The sequence below is a fragment of the Arvicanthis niloticus genome, chromosome 1, assembly GCF_011762505.2.
Source record: "Arvicanthis niloticus isolate mArvNil1 chromosome 1, mArvNil1.pat.X, whole genome shotgun sequence".
NCBI lineage: Eukaryota > Metazoa > Chordata > Mammalia > Rodentia > Muridae > Arvicanthis > Arvicanthis niloticus.
Window position 1 is genome coordinate 69,273,595 of NC_047658.1, and position 17,817 is coordinate 69,291,411.

A 17,817-nucleotide genomic window follows, 5' to 3' on the forward strand; every position below is an offset into this window, starting at 1 on the left:
GACTCTCTAAGAGAAAATCAACAATTCCACAGTTTCCAAAGGAATAACAACAGCATATTTACTTTGGATAATTACTCATATTGTTAGAAGCAAGTCCCCCTTTTACCTGCCTCTTGGCTCAATGAAACAAGAAACCTAAGTGGCTAGTAACAATATTAGCTTCTAGTTTCATGAGACTGTTATTGTGATCCCCCAAGAAGCCCCTCTCTTGAGAAGACAGACCACTAAATTGGAAGCACCTAATGTGAGGCCAGCAAGATGGCTCAGTGTTTAAAGGACTTCCCCACAAGCCTAATGACCTGAGTTAATCCCTGGGAGACATGTAATGGTGAAAGGAGAGAACTTTCTCCACAAAGTTGGCCTCTTACCCCCTTCCTCCCCCTCCCCCAGCACACACACACTGCCCAGAAATGAGAAGCAGAAATATAATTCTTCCACTCTCAGACACTGTGAGAGGGCACTTCCACTTCCCTCTGATAATTCCTAGGTCCTTAACGAGAATGCTAAGGAGAGAGCCAGCCTCACATTGACTGCTGATTTATGTGACGTCCCCAACTCTACATATTGGCTATTTCACCAGAGGATTCTGGGCAGATGGTAGGATAGGAAGCACCTCAAATCTGTGTCCTCACCTAGCAATAAGTGCATTGGCAGAATCTATCTTGGGAGACCGCTGGAGACTCTGAAACCTGCTGAAGACATCTTCCAGAGGAAGAAGGCTCAGTCATCAAACTGCTGGTAATTTCAGCTCTTTTTTTTTTCAGTAGCTAGACCTATCCTGCCATCCCCAGTCTCATGGTAATAATCACACATATGCCTTTGAAGTATAACTATGAACAGCTTACAGTCCCCAGAGTGGGCAGAAATGTCCCTCCTCTCCAAGTGTCGGGGATCTGTCCTGTGACCACTGACTGCTACTTCTGATCATGAAGCACAGAGAGGTAGTCACTCCTCCATTGTTGCCCCATGCACTGCTCAAGCTCCTCCCACTTCTGTCAGAGAAACCTCAAGACTGATAGTGTTTCTTTGACCCCCTCAAGTGTCTTTCCCCCCTTTTGAGAGGCAGACAAAGTCTAGGACATTCAAAAGCAATAGTATATGTGGAAGAAATTAGAAACTCACCATAAATGTCCAGAGAAAGGCACATGGTCCAAAATGATCTGAGAAGACCTGATGTTGATGCCTTCGAATGATCCATGCCACGAAGATAGCCTATAAAAATTATAAAAATAAACCAACTCCAGGAAACCTTGATGAGAAAGGATTCTGCTAATGTGATAAAGACTTTAGCAGATCCCAACAGTCAGCTTTCCACTAAAAATTCCAAGCTGTAGAACATGTGGGCTTTTACAAAGAAAAACTAAACAGAAATATCTCTCAGAAAAATCTGAAGGAAGATTTTCTAAAGAAAAAAAAAATCTCAACAGTGGTAAAGATGCCAAGAGAGCTAACAGAAGACAAGCAGTGAGTCCAGAGAATGGCACACAAGCAAAATAGTAATAGCAAAGAGAGGGAACCTGGAACGCAAACAGAAATTATACAACTAAAAGTTACTGAGGTGAAAGGGTCATTGAAGAAAATTCAAAGGCAGATTTGAGTAGGCAGAAGGATTGGTGGCCTTAAAGGTAGGACAGTTAAATTTACCAAGTCTGAGAAATAAAAGGATCGACATCTGTAAACCTGAGGAATCTGAAGATAAATTGCCAGCAAATCAGTCTCTGCTCTATGGAAGCCGTGGAAGAGGAGGGGGGGCAAGCTGGAGAGGGGGAAGGAGAGGGAGGAAGGGAGGGGCAAAAGGAGGAGGAAAGGGGGCAAGGGGATGGGAAGGCAGGAGGGAGGGAGGCAAGGAGGGAGGGAGGGAAGGAGGGAGGGAGGGAGGGAGGGAGGGAGGGAGGGATTACTTGAAGAAATAGTGACCCCAAATTTCCCAAGTTTATGTGACTATAACATCCATGAAGCACAGTGAACATCATGTACACATGCAGACACACCACAGTCAGTGTCAAAGATAGAGAGGAATCTGAAACCAGTACAAGAGAAATTACACCTCATATGTGAGGGAGTCTCAGTAAGATTGTCAGCTTTCTGTAAGATGGCAGGCAGAAGCCTGACATATTCAAAGTGCTAAAGAAAAAAAAAAATCTGTCAACCAGGAGTTCTGTGTCCAGCAGAGCTGTCGTTCAGGGGCTGGAGAGGTGTCTGAGTGCATGCTACTCTTCCCAGAGAATCCAACTTGGATTCCTAGCACACACATCTAGAAGCTTACAACAGCCTGTGACTCCAGCTCTAAGGACCCTGAGGGTACCTGCATTCACATGTACACACACACACACACACACACACACACACACACACACTTAAAAATAAAACTTTCTTTCTGTGGTAAGGGAGAAAGTAAGACATTTCAAGATATGCAAAGCTAAATGAACTAATTACCTCTAAACCTGCTCTGTAGGAAGCGTCAGGGCGGGATGTGGCCAGAGACTTCTATGAAAGAACCCTACACAGTAACCCAAAACTGTGCACAGAAACAAAGATGATACAATCTCTGCCTGTGTATTTAGGTCAATACACAGTCAACACAGTATCATTGTAATAATATTGCAGTTCCCGCTGTAGAACACTGTGCAGAGAAGGTGAATCTGTGTCCCAGGCTGTGTAGGATTGCTTTAATTGCAGCCAGTCGCTCGCTCCAGGAAACAGTGTCCTTTGCAGCACAGCAGTGACCTCTGCTGTTGGCAGATGATGCCCAGCTGTGCTCTGATGAGGGGAAGTGCATAGTCTTCCTCCCTGCTGTGAGACCAGTTGGCCAGCTGACATTCACGGAATTAGGTCACCTTGTCCATCTGGTCACTGAGATTGCTGCAGTGTGTATATCCATAGAGGATAGGACTGGCCTTCATACCCCACCTATTCTGGAAATTCATTCAAAGATCACTCCACCCTACTAGCAGTTCTCTCTCTCTCTCTCTCTCTCTCTCTCTCTCTCTCTCTCTCTCTCTCTCTCTTTCTCCCTCCCTCCCTCCCTCACTCTCCCTCACCCTCTCCCCTGTCTCCCTCCTTCCCTCCCCCTCTCCTTCTCTTTCGTTCATTCATTCATTCCTTTCTTTCTTCTTTCCTTTCTCTTTCTTTCTTTCTTTCTTTCTTTCTTTCTTTCTTTCTTTCTTTCTTTCAAGCTTTTATTATTCTCCCACTGGGTTAGGGTTAGGGCCATGAAATATCTGTACTTCTGACTTTCCAAGTAAGGAAATGGATTTGTGCATTGCTCCAAGCTTTGCTGCTGTGTAGAGCCATACCATATTATACAAAATAATTTTCAAGTACGGTGGAGGCATCCCCAGGTCCTGAGGCTTTAGCTGCGAGCTGATGGAGAGACAGCAACATAGCTGGGATAGACACCTCAGGAATCTAAGCCTTATGCTCCAGACTTTCTGGAGACTGACCTTAAATAATGTTTTCCCCAAACCCAGAAAGACAAATCCTGCAGGATCTTACTTATACATGAAATCTAAAGCAGTTGACCCGCTACTGGTCATTTAGCTCAGTTGGTAAAAAGTACATGGCTAGTGTGCACAAAGCCCTGGCTTCAACCCCCACAGCATAAACTCGGTGTGGTGACACACAGCTGCAATCCTAGCATCCGGGAAGTGGAGGCAAGAGGATTGGGAATTCAAGGATGCATTGTGAATTTGAGACCAGCTGGGATACACGAGATCCTTTTTCCAAAAGTAGGGCAGGGAGTGGCTCAATGGGTAAAAGTTGGGATGTGCTTATGCACCTACCTGTGACTCTTAAACCCTAGGGTAGGGATAGAATCAGACGGATTCCAGGGCCAGCCTGCCTGCTCAAATAGTGACCTCAGGTTCAATGAGAGGGCCTGTCTCACAAAAACAGTGGAGAGTGATAGAGGAAGACCTCTGGCATTGACTGCTCTCCCCCCACACACTGATGCACACAGTTACACCAACAAGACCACACATACACCATAGCCACTCCCATATACAGAATTTTGTAGTTTATCTCATAAATGCTGAGAGTAGAATAAAATAGAGCTGGGGAAGTTGGGAGAGGAGCATGAGGAGAGGTGAATCAACAAGTGTTAAGCTGTGGGTATATAGGAGAACTGAGTTCTCATATTCTATTGTCCACTAGGACAAGTTACATTTTACAGATAACAAGTATATGCTGTATATTTAAAAGAAGAAAAATAATTAGAAGGAAATATTTGGAATATTTTATCATGGAATGGTATATTTGAGAAAATGGATACGCTTGTGCTGGTTTGAACACGCTGAATTATATATCTTATCAAAGTCTTATCAAAGCATCACACAGCACTCCATAATATATACATTTTAAATGTGTGCTGGTGCACGTCTTCAATCCCAGCACTCAGGAGGCAGAGAGGCAGAGGCAGAGGCAGAGAGGCAGAGGGGCAGAGGGGCAGAGGGGCAGAGAGGGGCAGAGAGGGGCAGAGAGAGGCAGAGAGAGGCAGAGAGAGGCAGAGAGAGGCAGAGAGAGGCAGAGAGAGGCAGAGAGAGGCAGAGAGAGGCAGAGAGAGGCAGAGAGAGGCAGAGAGAGGCAGAGAGGCAGAGAGGCAGAGAGGCAGAGAGGCAGAGAGGCAGAGAGGCAGAGAGGCAGAGAGAGGCAGAGAGAGGCAGAGAGAGGCAGAGAGGCAGAGAGAGGCAGAGAGGCAGAGAGGCAGGCAGAGAGAGGCGCAGAGAGGCAGAGGCAGAGACAGATCTCTGTTAATTTGAAGCCTGCCTGATCTACAAGTTCCAGCATAGCTAAGGCTACACAGAGAAACCCTGTCTCAAAAAAATTTCTGCCACTTGATGGGGCCATTCTGTAAGATATCTGGTTCCTAAGTGACTCACATCACACAGCCACTTTGTGTCCCGTGTGCCAGTCTCTGCCAGCACACAGTAGTGAGCCAAAACTGAACTTCAAAGAGAAAATACTGATCAGAATAAGGGCATTACTTTGCTCTTAACGATCTCCACTATTTCTGTCTACAGAGGGCTCTATTTATAGCATAACCTTGTCAGTCATTCATCATCCAAACTAGAACATATTTAAGGAAGAGCAAAAGAACAGTTCTTTGAGAAAATGGAAGAACTCAGGCCTCCCTTGAAAAACAGGATGTGTAGTAACCCTAACTGTGTGACACGTCTGTTGCTATGGACCTTTTGCACCCAGTGTGCTTGCTGAGTGGGTCACGCAGAAGGCCAGCTCTCACTTCACTCTCAGCCTGCCGCAGAACCTTGTCTTGACCACCGCCGGTCTCAGGGAATAATTAGTTAATGTTTTGAATGGCACAAACACTTTACTTGTAATCTCTGAAACCCAAAGATACCAATGAAGCTTTGTGCTTTTTTCTTAGCAACAGATGGTACAAAGTACAAGAGATATATCTCAACATGTTCCAGGTACCTGAATGCAAGGTGACAGTCCCCAGAATTGTGTGTTTTATCTCTTGCCTGTAACCTATTGTAATAAACCATGACAGCGGTGGGAGGTAGGGGGATGGAGGTGGATGAGAGTGGTAACCTTTCTTGTCACCAAACTCCAGTCAGCATGATGTTTTCTGTGGAACATCAAAATAATTCATCCTTATGGATCAATGGAGATAGGGCTTGAAGTTAATATGGCCCTGAAGGAAGAGGTCATGAGTATACTGTTGTCCCTGTCAGATTAAGACGAACTATTTCTGGAAGTCCTTGTTAGCTGATAAGAAGGAACCATTTTCAGGTCCTCAGGTAGATTCCAGGTGCCAGGAGCTCTGCTGATTCAGTACAGGAAGATTTCACATCTGCAAACAGCAGCTTGAGTTGGAGTCATCAGGGTGTTAAAGACTGAATAATCTACAGTCGGTCTTCAAGAAGTGACATTTGTACAAGGGACACCTTGCAGGTGTGTCATGTGCTTCAGGTTCCTCCCTGTTCCTGCTCTTCCCGGCTGGCAGTGCTCTCTGCAGTGATCTCGGGATGCCAATGGCATTTTCTGTTTACTGGAAGGGAAGGAAAGTTCTTAGAGCTTCAAGGTGGTATTTTCCATAGTAACAGTCCACCAGGGTGTTACTGAGTAAACACTGTGGGTGTTCTCTTAGTCAGTCAGCATCACATTCACACTGTGGGGCAAAACTACAAGTGGGCTGTATTTCTAGTCTTCCTCTGACCTCCATGATCCTCACACTGAATGGTAGCCCCCATACCTTCCACACCCTCAGAGACTCGCACCAGTCTGCAGGTATTGTCTGATGGTTGTATAAGTCTAGTTTAACACTGTGGTGCTGCTTGCTATAGTGTGGGACATCTTTTGTGTGGGTGTTGCTCAGTGTGGTTGTCATAGTGAGTACTCAGATGAGCTAACATGAGGCAAGAACTTGCTTTTCTATTGCATGTAAGCCCAATTGTATGTAGTTTAAATGCAAATATGGAACCCAGTGAGATGTCTCAACTCTCCCTTTGAACAACTTAAATCACTTTTTTCTTGTCAGATTGTGAGTCTTTGATTATCTACATGAATAATTCTAAACCTTCCTAATTCAATTATACTAACTAAAATTATTCAAAATTATTTCTAGTACACACTGCCTTTCATGGTTTAGTCCTTCAATGTTCTAACCTATAACCATGGGTGTTCTATTGGGCTTCCAGTCTATGGTACGCTATGGACCTAGAGTTTGGGAACCACTGGCTACCAATGAACTGTCTGGTCAACTTCCCAATCTGCCTGTCACTTCCCTAGTGGGCAGAGCTCTAGGGAAAGCAGCCTTTGGGTTACCTCATAAAACTCAGCCCCAATAATTCTTCATAACTTCTCAGCTTTCAGACACCTTAAAGTAGATTGTATTAAAATATGTAGTTTGTATGGATTCTCTCTTTTACGCTGAAGGAAATTGGCCCATGTTACTTTTCTGCAACATAATATACCTTTCCATTTCTTTGGCTGGGTGCCCAGGAGCACTCACTATGGCTCCCAGGGGCATTCACTATGGCTATTTTCTGATTATTCTAATGACATGGATTTGAGGTACAGCTTTGAGAACGCTCCATCCCTGTTCACTCCGAGACAGCTTTCCTGGTTGTGAGATATGAGGGGGTTTGTCTGGCTCACACCCTCCTGAGGGTGGCCATCCCTTTAGCGTCTCTGCTTCTCGATAGACAGCCTTCAATTCAATTCCAGCGGGATCAGTGAACGCCCTTGAGGCTGCCCAGCTTCTTCCATTCAGACCCCTCTTTGGGATTTACAGTCTGTATACTGCATCCTCGTGGCCTTCACATCTCTTGCTGGTTTTAAAATGATGCATTTTTTTTCTCTTTTTGCTCATTATTCCACAGTCTGGGTATTTTCAGTGGGAAATACCCAGGGCTATTTGGGTATTTCCTTGCTGCATAAAGGAAAACAAGTCCATACCATTGCTTCCTCCCGTGTCAGTTAGCCCTATTGCTGTGACAGAATACCTCAAAGAAAAGTGTGAGAAAAAGGAGTTCATTTTGGCTCATGCTCTCCGAGGCTTGACCCATGGTCACCATCTCCCTAGTTTCTGGCTGTGGCCAGGCAGACTGTCCTATGGATGGTACCTTAGAGCACATGTAATGTTTAGGACACACAGACAGAACATGGGATAGGAACTAGGGACAAGGTAGACCCTGTTTTCAGCAGTGACCTAAAGTCTTTGCAACAAGTTTTCATGTCCTGGAGTTTCTATGACTGCTCCATAAAGCCATCAGCTGGCACCAAGCATTTAGCACATAATCTTTAGTGGGTATTTCAGGTCCAAATAGAAACTCCTTGCCCTGTATATAAGAACTGCAGAGTACATGTGCTCCTGTCTGCACCAGGGCATCAGTTGAAATCATTGTGCTTTGAGAGAGCGGTGGGGCTCTTGGCATAGAGTATAAGAAATTACCTTTTACTGCAGGACGATAAATGCTTGGCACCATAAGTCAGGCCAAGCATAGCGGGCGTCCAGGCTCCTTATGCTCACCCCTGGCTTCTGCTAAAAAGCATGCATTCCTATGGCTGACTCCAACCACTAGGCGCGCAAGCTCAGCTTCTAAAAAGACATTTACCTACCCTATTTTTTATAAATAGTAATCCATTTCCTAGGCAAGGAGCAATGCAAACGTTTCTTCTTCTTCTTCTTTTTTGTTTTTTTGTTTGTTTGTTTGTTTTTTTCAAGACAGGGTTTCTCTGTATAGCCCTGACTGTCCTGGAACTCACTCTGTAGACCAGGCTGGCCTCGAACTCAGAAATCTACCTGCCTCTGCCTCCCAAGTGCTGGGATTAAAGGCGTGTGCCACCACGCCCGGCAATGCAAACGTTTCTAGCATGGAGAGCTGGGAACTTCAGCTTCTCCACTTCTGTTAATCTGCCACTACAGAGATTTCATCTGCTGAGACCGTGGGGAGAGCTCTGCAGGAGAGCCACAGCTGCAGTGGGCTTCTCCTGCTAGGTCCCACGCCCCTGCACCACCCACCACGCACGCACGCACCACACACCACACATGTGTGCATCGTGCTTCCTTTATAATTGTGGGTTCTTCAGATTGACTTATTATGGGTATGTACCCACCCTGGCATGTGTAGAGGTCAGAGAACAACTTGTGGAAGTTGGTTCTCTCCTCCTACTTTGTGGGTTCCAGGACTGAAGCACAGGTTGTCAGGATTGGCAACAGGAGCCTTTGCCTGCTGAGCCATCTCGCTAGTCCCTGTCCCTCTTTTACAACACCTATTTCATAGACATGAAAAAAAAAAAACAAAAACCAAAAACCTTTCCTATGTTTTCACTAGGACAGGCTTTAAGATGGTGAGATAGGATTACTGTCACAGAAACAAATGGAGCCCCTTTACCATGGTGGTGCTTAAGAGGGGGTCTCTGAAGGCTTGAGTCCTGGTGTGTCAGGTGTCACTGGAGTAGAACACAGAGCTGCTGTGTGCCTTCCTGCTCATTCGGTCAGGTAGAGGTTCAAAACCCACTGAGCAGAAGTTGTCTCTCTAGGAAAGGAAAGGTCCCTGTTACTAAAGGCCCTTGTCCCCTCTGCTGCCATTGCCCTTTATAAAATCATATCTGCCCTGCCTGCCCCCTTGTTCAGTCAGAACATGGTAATATCTGTAGAAGTCTCAGTTTTACAGTGAGCCCAAAAGGGGAGAATTCATTCTAAGAAACCCCAAGAGTCTCACAACTGTATCTTAAAGAGGATCTATGTTAAAATTGTAGGTCCAAGGACTGGGGAGCAACCCAGAATTCTCTCTCTCAGTTTTATATCCATCTATCTCTGTAACTCTACCTGAGTGTCCTCACTGCTGGGCCGTGTATGTGTGTGTGTGTGTGTGTTTCTGTGTGTGTGTGTGTTTCTGTGTGTGTGTGTGTCTGTGTGTGTATATTTGTGTGTGTGTCTCTCTGGACCCCACTGTGGGAAACATGGCTGCCCAGAGCTATAGAGCCAGGGGTTATTTCTCCTATTCCTTTTCTTTTTCAGAGTTAAGAGCATGGCAGAATCCCTCTCATCATTGTTGTTTATGAATTCATTTAAGCATTACCTTTCCTGACCCCGCCACACCCCCCACCCCTCAGGTATAGCAGTTGCTATCTCGGGCAGCGTTCCCTGCCCCTTCCACAAGACTGGAAATGCATGGAGAGGAGGGCAGTGCCCTTTTCTCCCAGTACCTGGCAACATAAACACCTGCTAAGGAAGTTCCTGAGGGAATGAATGGCTGAACCCCTCCCAAGCTCCACCTGTGAAACGCTCATGACTTAAGGAGTGGGAGGACATCCCAGTGCCTTCACTTTTCACTAGTTCTAAGAATTTTGTACACTCCATTTGACCTTATCCACCTCCTCCCTCCCTTCCAGATCTACCTCAATCCTGCACTTGCTTTTGAGCCTTTGCCAAGCTCTACCTAGTCCAGGCTTCTCTGTGTCCTCACCCTGTCGTCCCTGAAAAGATGTGACCAGTAGAGGAGGCCGGTGATGGGAAGAGGAGGCAGGTGGTGGAAGGGTCTGGGCTTGCAGATTGGACAGAGGTTAAGCGCTAGTTTATTCTCTGCTGCGTGGTAGCGGCTTTCAGCAAGTTGCTGAACTTCCTGACTAGAGACCAGGTAGACAGAACCTCTCCTGCTGACATCCTCCAAGGACCTGTGAAGTCCCTTATCACAGCAGGAATGAGATATGCTTTGGAGAAATGTTGGTCGCTTTACCTCTTGGCTGTGTGCCTGTAGCTTGCGCGTGGGCTCTGTGTTTGTGTGTGTCACAGGTGTCTCTATTCGGTGTGGATGGAACGGGATGTGCAGGGAAGGGTGAGACTGTGATCCGAGTCATCTGCCCATGGAGCTTTAGGACAACCTAGGCCTCATTCCCCTGGAGATAGGAGGTCAGATTAACTGTCACACCTAAACCGCCACCACTCCTGCATACCTGTGGACACCAGGGCCTAAGCCTCTTGAATCCCTCTCTCACGTGTTTTTGGAATTCCCCAAGGGAATCTTGAAAGCACAGCCATGGTCCAAGCCAAGAGCATATGGTTCCCATGGTTACCAATCCTCAGGATAGGTAACAACAGGTACCCAGCAATCTGCCTTTGGCCAGAGTTGTACAGTGTACTATTTGTTACACACAATCTCTACAATTTAGTCTTGCTTCATTCACCCTGGAGGTGACCATCAACACAGCCAGTTGACCCTACTATCCCACCCCTGCCCAGTGTCAGTGAAGCTTTCTCCATTCAGCGGCTTGTGTGGACAAGCAGGACTTGGGGAGGGGGCCAGTGGGTGGGAATTATGCCTGCTGCTCATCTCTACATGGACCTCTTGTGGGCACTAGGGAAGTTTCGAAGCTGGTTAATCCTCCTGGTCAGCTTCTTATCTTCCCTGCTTCCTGGGGATAGTGGCTCTCATTCTCTTCCCCCACTCAGTACCCAAGATCTCTGTGCCCACAGGGAGGCATCTATGACATCATTGACCAGCAAGAAGTACATCCTGAGGTTTCCAGCACTGGAGACCCTGATGCTGGATGACAACAAACTGTCCAATCCCAGCTGCTTTGCCAGTCTGGCTGGGCTCAAGAGGTATTGTCACAGCCTCCTTCATCACTGTCCCCAACCCCAGTGGGACTCACACCCTGAGTGCTGAATTCCAGCTACACAGCATGGGGTGAAGTCCTGGCTCCACCATGCAACTCTGCTTTGTAGCCTTGGGCAAGTCACCTCTCTCTGAGCTTAGCTTGGCAGAGAAGGGCAATATCAGTAAGGTTAGATCCATCATGTCCAGGATTAGCCCAGGATAGATCCCTGACCCTGAAACCAAGACACCCCTCCATATACACACAAACCCCTACAAACCCACATATACAACTACCCACAACCCTCCCCACAACCACACACACACACAACCCCCCACAAGCCTACCACATACAACCCCCAAACACACCCCCCACACCACACACACAACCCCACACACAACCCCTTCATACAACCCCCCACACCATGCACACAACCCCACACACAACCCCCCAACACCACACACACAACCCCACTCATAACCCCCTCACACAACCACACACACACAACTGCCCCCACAACCCCACAGAGAACTTGAGCTTCCAAGCTCTGCATATGTGACAAATATCTCTAGAATTTTTCCTTTGAATTCAGTCCCTACTTACTGGACACTGCCTTGTGTTTACATATTGTCTCAGTCTTCACCAGAGCCTTAAAGATTAATAAACGTTATCCCCTTTATGAGGTAGGAGCATTGAGCCCCAGAGAAAGTAAGTTCCCCACAACTCAAGGTCATACAACAGGCATCCATGTTCAAGCTGGAATCCATGTGTGTCCCCTAGCTTGCCCAGCAGTACCTCAGAGGTAATATTACTGCTGTGATTCTGAATTTACTTTCCTTAATTGAAGACTGAAGAAGTTGAGCCTGGACCAAAACAAGATTTTCCGGATCCCGTACCTACAACAGGTTCAGCTCCGTGAAGGAACAGGGGACTGGGTTACAGAGGGGCCAAATCCCCAGAAAGAGCTGCAGCCCCAGATGTGGATATTTGAGACTCCTGATGAGCAGCCAAATTACACGGTACTGCCCATGAAAAAGGATGTCGACCGCACAGGTGAGCCATGCCCCTTGTTCCTGATGCTGCCCCACTGCAGAGGAAGCTTCTGGGGCTTGATCCTAAGACTCTGATTCAGGGAGCTCCTGCATTCTAAATGAACCACTTAGTGACTTCCAAAACAGTTCTGTCAGGTTAGATGCTTTCAAACACCAAGTAAAAGTGAATAACTTTTTAAAATCTCATACACTAAGAAAGAAGTCAGGAAAGTCTGTGGTGTATCCATGTCCTCAGGGGCTTCAGGTCTTTCCGTCCTCCTCGGGCACTACCTTACCTGCCTGTCCTATTAGTCTGGTTCCTATTGGGTTCTCAGGATGGCTCCACAGTTCCAAGAGTCACATCCACATGCAGCCCCCAGAGGCAGAAAGGAAAGACACATTAACACATTTTAAACCACAGCCGGTAACAGAGGAGCACATCTCTGGGTTGGACATATTCTGTTCAGGTCCCACTATGGTGTTATGTTATTGTGTGTCTGCTGCTTGTTTATGGTTTGAGTTGGTGAAAATAGAGTATGACAGGCGAAGTACAGACATCTCATGCAGAGCTTGAGGTTCTGTCTACACTCTTTATATACATGCTTTATTCTCATTACAATCCAGAACATTCCCAGTGGGACCCTCCCAGTAAGTACCAACTCCAAGAATAACCCCCTTTGCCCAACTTTACTCATGAGCGTAAGACTGTCCAGCAAGGACTTCATGCCCAGTTTTTTCCATCCAGTGTTATGTCAGTATAGTCATTAATATTACTCCATATATCTTTCCCCCTGCTCTTAATTTATGCCATGTATACCACAATTTATCTCCCTTTTGCTGTTGAGAGACCTTCTGGTTATATCTAGTTTGGGGCTGTGAGCTGCTGTGAGCATCCTCTTACCACTGAGTGGGTACATGCCCTCGTTTCCTTGGGGAATGTGCCCAGGAGAAGACTTGCTGGTTATACATCTCCAAGTGTGCTGAGCATCCGTGACACTGCAAACGTCACCAGCATGGCTGGTCCAGTCCACTCCCACTCTGACCTGTGCGAGTCCTGGTCACTCCATAGCCCCACAAAAGCCTGCTGAGCCTTGCTGCTCTGCTGGCTATGTAGGGCAGGGCATCGTGGTTCCATTGTCCATCCCTCAAGTGACAAGTGATGTCAAGTATTTTCTCATGTGTGTGTTGGTCAGTTTGATGCTCCTTTGGGAAATACTAAAGTCTTTTACCTACTTTTAAATTGGAATGTGTACTTTTTTCTTGATTTGTTGGTTTTTTTTTTTTTATAACGCTGGACATGAATACTTTATAAATATGTTACCAAAAAAAAAAAAAAATCTACTGTGTAGTTTGTTTTTCCCCTTCTTTCCGTAACAGGGATGTCTGGTCAGATGTGAACTTGGTCTGCCATTGGCCTGCCCACGTCACTAGTTCTCTATAAAGACTTTTATAGAAATTCTTCTGTCATTTAATTATACAGTTACATAAGGCTGTTTTCATGCAAATATATTTTTAGCATACTACCCCCATACCCCGCTACCCTCCCAAGCTGAAGTGACAGCAGTAGTGAGTGCCACTGTAACGAGGCTTAGCCACTTACACCTAGGCTTGCTGCTTACTGCATGTGAACCTCTTCAGGTGAGCTGCAGTGCTCAACAATTTCTGGCGCCAATAAAGGCCTGCATTTCTACCTAAATTTGAGAACTGTCAGTTTTTCCAACAGGATCCCACTGGTATTTGATTGGAAGTGCGCTGACTCTCTAGGTCAAGGTGGAAATAATGCCTATATATGATATGTTTTCCGGAATAGTCAAAGAACACACCCTATCAGTTTTCAGATCTTTTATTTAATTTTAATACTTGTGTTATGTGTGCGTTCTGCTACGTGTCTGTGCACCACATGTATGCACTGCCTGAAGAGGCCAGAAGAGGGGATAGGCTCCCCTGGGAGTGGAGTTCCAGACAATTGTGAGCTGGCAAGTGTGTGCTGGAAATTTAAAACCAGGCCCTTTAGAAGAGCAGCTGGTCCTTTTAAGCACTGAGCCACCTCTCCAACCTGATTGCAGTCCTTTAGTTTCTCCCGGGAGGCTCCGTTGCTTCCAAGGCTGCGAGCATGCACATCTGTTATCAGATGTGTTCCTGGGTCTTTGATCTCTGTATACTCTAGCCCCATTCACTTATTGCTAGTACACTGGCATATTGAACTCATCTCCAGCAGTGGTCCCAGGTTCATTTTCTGCCTCCAGTGACTTTCAGGCTCTTTTGAATTCATCTGTGTTCGTGGTGGCAGCATCTGTATATGATGCCTGTTTTAGCTCCTCCTTTCCTGTTGTAATAGCTCTTAGCACCTTTCTATTGCTGTATTGGCTGACCATAACAGTATGGTGTTGAAAACAAGTGACTCTGAGAAATTTTCTGTGCAAACTTAAAAGTGTTCAGCATTTCAAAACTATATTACCTGTATATATTTTTGTAGATGCCTTAAATTTAAAGAAATTCATAGGCATTCCTAGTTTTCTGAGAGTATCTTTTTCCTTCTGGAATCAGTGTTGAATTTTATTGAATTCTTTTTTTTTTAAATTGTGCTGATAATTACATGGATTGATTTTTTTTTTTTTTTTTTTTTTGGAGGTGGGAAAGTTATTTTTTTTTTTTTTTTTTTTTTTTTTTTTGAGACAGGGTCTTACCATGTAACTCTGTCTGGCCTGGAACTTACAGAGATCTGCCTGCCTCTGCTTCTGTCTTCCTGGTACTGGGATTAAAGACATGCCCCACCAACCCACACATTGTTTATTTGAAGGGATTGAACGAACGCCTCAGTGTTGACTCAGTCTTGTGTTCCCAGGACAAGACCCCACCCTTGGCCATCCAATTGAATTTGCTGACATTTTGTGGAGGATTTTTGCAGCCTTATTCAGCAGGTGACTGGTGGGTGTAATGTCTTCCTCTGTTAAGATGCTCCTGTGAGGACTGGTGTTAAAGGCTGTGCTTGCCTGATACAATGAGTTCAGAACGCTCAGTGTGCACTTCTCTTCTGTTTCCTAGAAAAGTTGGATACTGTTTCATTTTTTAAGTGTTGGAAGACAATGTTGTGAAGCCATTGGAGCCTGGATACATACATACATACATACATACATACACACACACACACACACACACACACACACACACACACACACTATGAAGAGGTTGGACTCCAGGAAAATTAGAATCTTGCAGGAAGAGCCTCTTAGACTCTAGACCTAAGAGTTAGACAGGAGGAGGAGATGCTGATATCTGTGCTCAGCTGGCCTTGTGGAGTTGACCCAGATCTTTGAAGAAAGGACCCACCAAGTGGGTCAGAATTACGCTACTTTATGAATGTGGAAAATATGCCAATTGGATTTACATGCCAAGCAAGGTAAAGCTTCCATTCTGCCATTCCTAGGAGTCACAGCGGCTGTGGAAGCTATGGGACACAGACGAGAGCAAGGGAGCCCCTCCCTCCCTGCTGTCAAAGACCTCCTCCCACCAGGCACCTCCTTGTCGGAGTCTAAGATGGCTCATGCCCTGCTGACTGGCTGTGTGCCCCATGAACCTTTCCCCAGTCCCTGCCAGCTTGGAGATCTGTTCAGAGCAAATGCTGCCCCGCCTACTGCAGTCTATTGCTTATTCTCATGTGACCTTTCTCACCCTGTCAGGAGTATGTGGAGGGCCCAGGCACCAGGTAAAGCAGAGTGCTGCCTGCACAGGATGCAGTCCCACAGATGCCCAGCCTTGGTCCTTAGGTGAAACTCAGCAGTTGATTGGCTCCTCTGAGTCAGACCACCAGGCTGAGCTCTTCTGCAGCCTCTTCCCTATCCCGGCTGTTCTCACTGACTTCACCAACTAACACATTTTGTTTCCAGGCCATCACCATGTCTTCTCCTCCTCCTCAGATGGGTGTCTTTCCTGCTTAGCCTTCCACTCCATGCAGGCTCCCCAGTAGCACTAGGGCTAGAAAGAGCTCACACAGTGCAAGGTTATGATGAAGGTCCATGGGACTGAAACACTGTGAGTGAGCAGAGGGGCAAAGTGAGCCGAGAAGGGTGACGATGGGGGAGGATGGAGGGGACCAGCCATGTGGGTGCCCAGCAGCCTGGCTAAGGAGTTGGGTTTTCTCCCAGTCTGACCCTTTTCTGGGTTAGCACTGGACCTGTCTGGGAGGCACCCAGAAGACACAGTGGGGAAGAGATGCAGACCCGGCGCTGTGGATCCTAAGGTCCTCACCACCTTCCTTCCATCTCTTTTTTTTTGTTTCAGAGGTTGTGTTCTCCTCTTACCCTGGATTTTCAACCTCAGAGGTAGGAGGAACTGCTACTTCACATTTGTGTTTGTTCATTGTCCTACTAGGGATGGAACCCAAGGCTTTGCACAACCAGGGCAAGTGCTGTGCCCCCTGAGTGCCATTCCTGGACTCATTTTATAATACTGGATACAGCCTTAAGTCTTGTAAGGAGTTGTACTGTGCTGGTTAGAGAATAGTGACAAGAGCATTGGATGGTAACCAACAAAACTGAGTAAGCTAAGAGAGCTCAGGAGACGTTTCTTTAGGTCACACTAAGTGAACAAGTTTTTGCTGAGCACCTACTGTGAGTCAGCCCTATGATGATGCAGTGAGGGAACTGAACAGGCTCTGACCTCATCAGTCCACAGCCTTGCCCTCATGCCTCCAGACACTATTTAGCTTAGTGTAATGACAGCAGGTACCTCAGGTGATCTAACTGGGACTGCCACCAGGACAGAACTCACAGAGCCCTCTCACAAAGACCTCAAAAAGTGGACAAGTTCCTGCTGTGTGCAGTGCTGCCCAGATCAGAGCCTTGCTGTCAAAGGTGTACCATTTGATTTTTGTCAGCATAGAAGACTGGTTTTTGTCTCAGGGCAGAGCTCACTAGCCAAGCTCATGGATACCAATATATGTAAATTAAATATAGATGCATCCATTTGCAACAAGATGTGCATTCCTACACACAGCCAAACCATATCCTTGAGGCATAGCACAGTAAGCTGCCTCCTTACCTGTGACGGTGTGAGAAACCATGCTGGTTAACTTCTGCTGCAGAACAAAACCGACAAGCACTGACTCTAGTTCAGTTGGTTACTTCCCAGAATTCTTTGAGCTAGCAAGGTAGGTCTGCTGGATTTGCCACCATGGCAGGCCAGCTGGGAGCTGAGCTTCAAAGGATAGGGCAGGCCCTGGCCTCTCCCTTGTCATCTTCATTCTGGTCTTAACAGAACAGAGTCAGGTCTCAAGAGAGCAAGAAAGAAGTAGAAGAGAGATCCAGATGTGGTAGCTCAGCCACATTCTCTTGTCAAAGGAAATCAGAAGGGCAGGATGACATTGCAGTACCATTGACACTAACCACCCAGTGTGAGGCTGAGTTTAGATGTGTGTGTGTGTGTCCCCTAAGAAAGCTGGCCACACTCTAGGTGCTAATAATGAAGGAAGAGAAGACAGTAAGCTATTCATACTGTGACCAATTAGCTATAAATTTGGGAGTCCCCACAAACCCCCCACCTTATTCAGTAATTCTTTAGAACTCAAAAGATCTCAAGAAAGAGTCTTGCTCAGAAAATTGCAGTAGTGTTATAAAGGACAAAACGTGAGGTCAGCAAAATGAGATGAATTGTAAGGTGAGATCCGGAAGGTCCCACCTGGAAAGCTTGTGTGCACCCAGCCCTCATACACCCATGCCCCCAC

General features: G+C 46.3%; 1 protein-coding gene across 1 annotated transcript in view; it reads left to right on the forward strand.

The window, feature by feature from the left end:
* Positions 1-17,817, forward strand: part of Xrra1 (X-ray radiation resistance associated 1) — a 65,745-nt gene that overhangs the window by 33,267 nt on the left and 14,661 nt on the right. Inside the window, exons 9-11 of the mRNA XM_034510141.2 lie at positions 10,943-11,071; positions 11,912-12,117; positions 16,377-16,417. Coding sequence (XP_034366032.1) covers positions 10,943-11,071; positions 11,912-12,117; positions 16,377-16,417 — 376 coding nt within the window. The remainder of the gene's footprint in view (positions 1-10,942; positions 11,072-11,911; positions 12,118-16,376; positions 16,418-17,817) is intronic.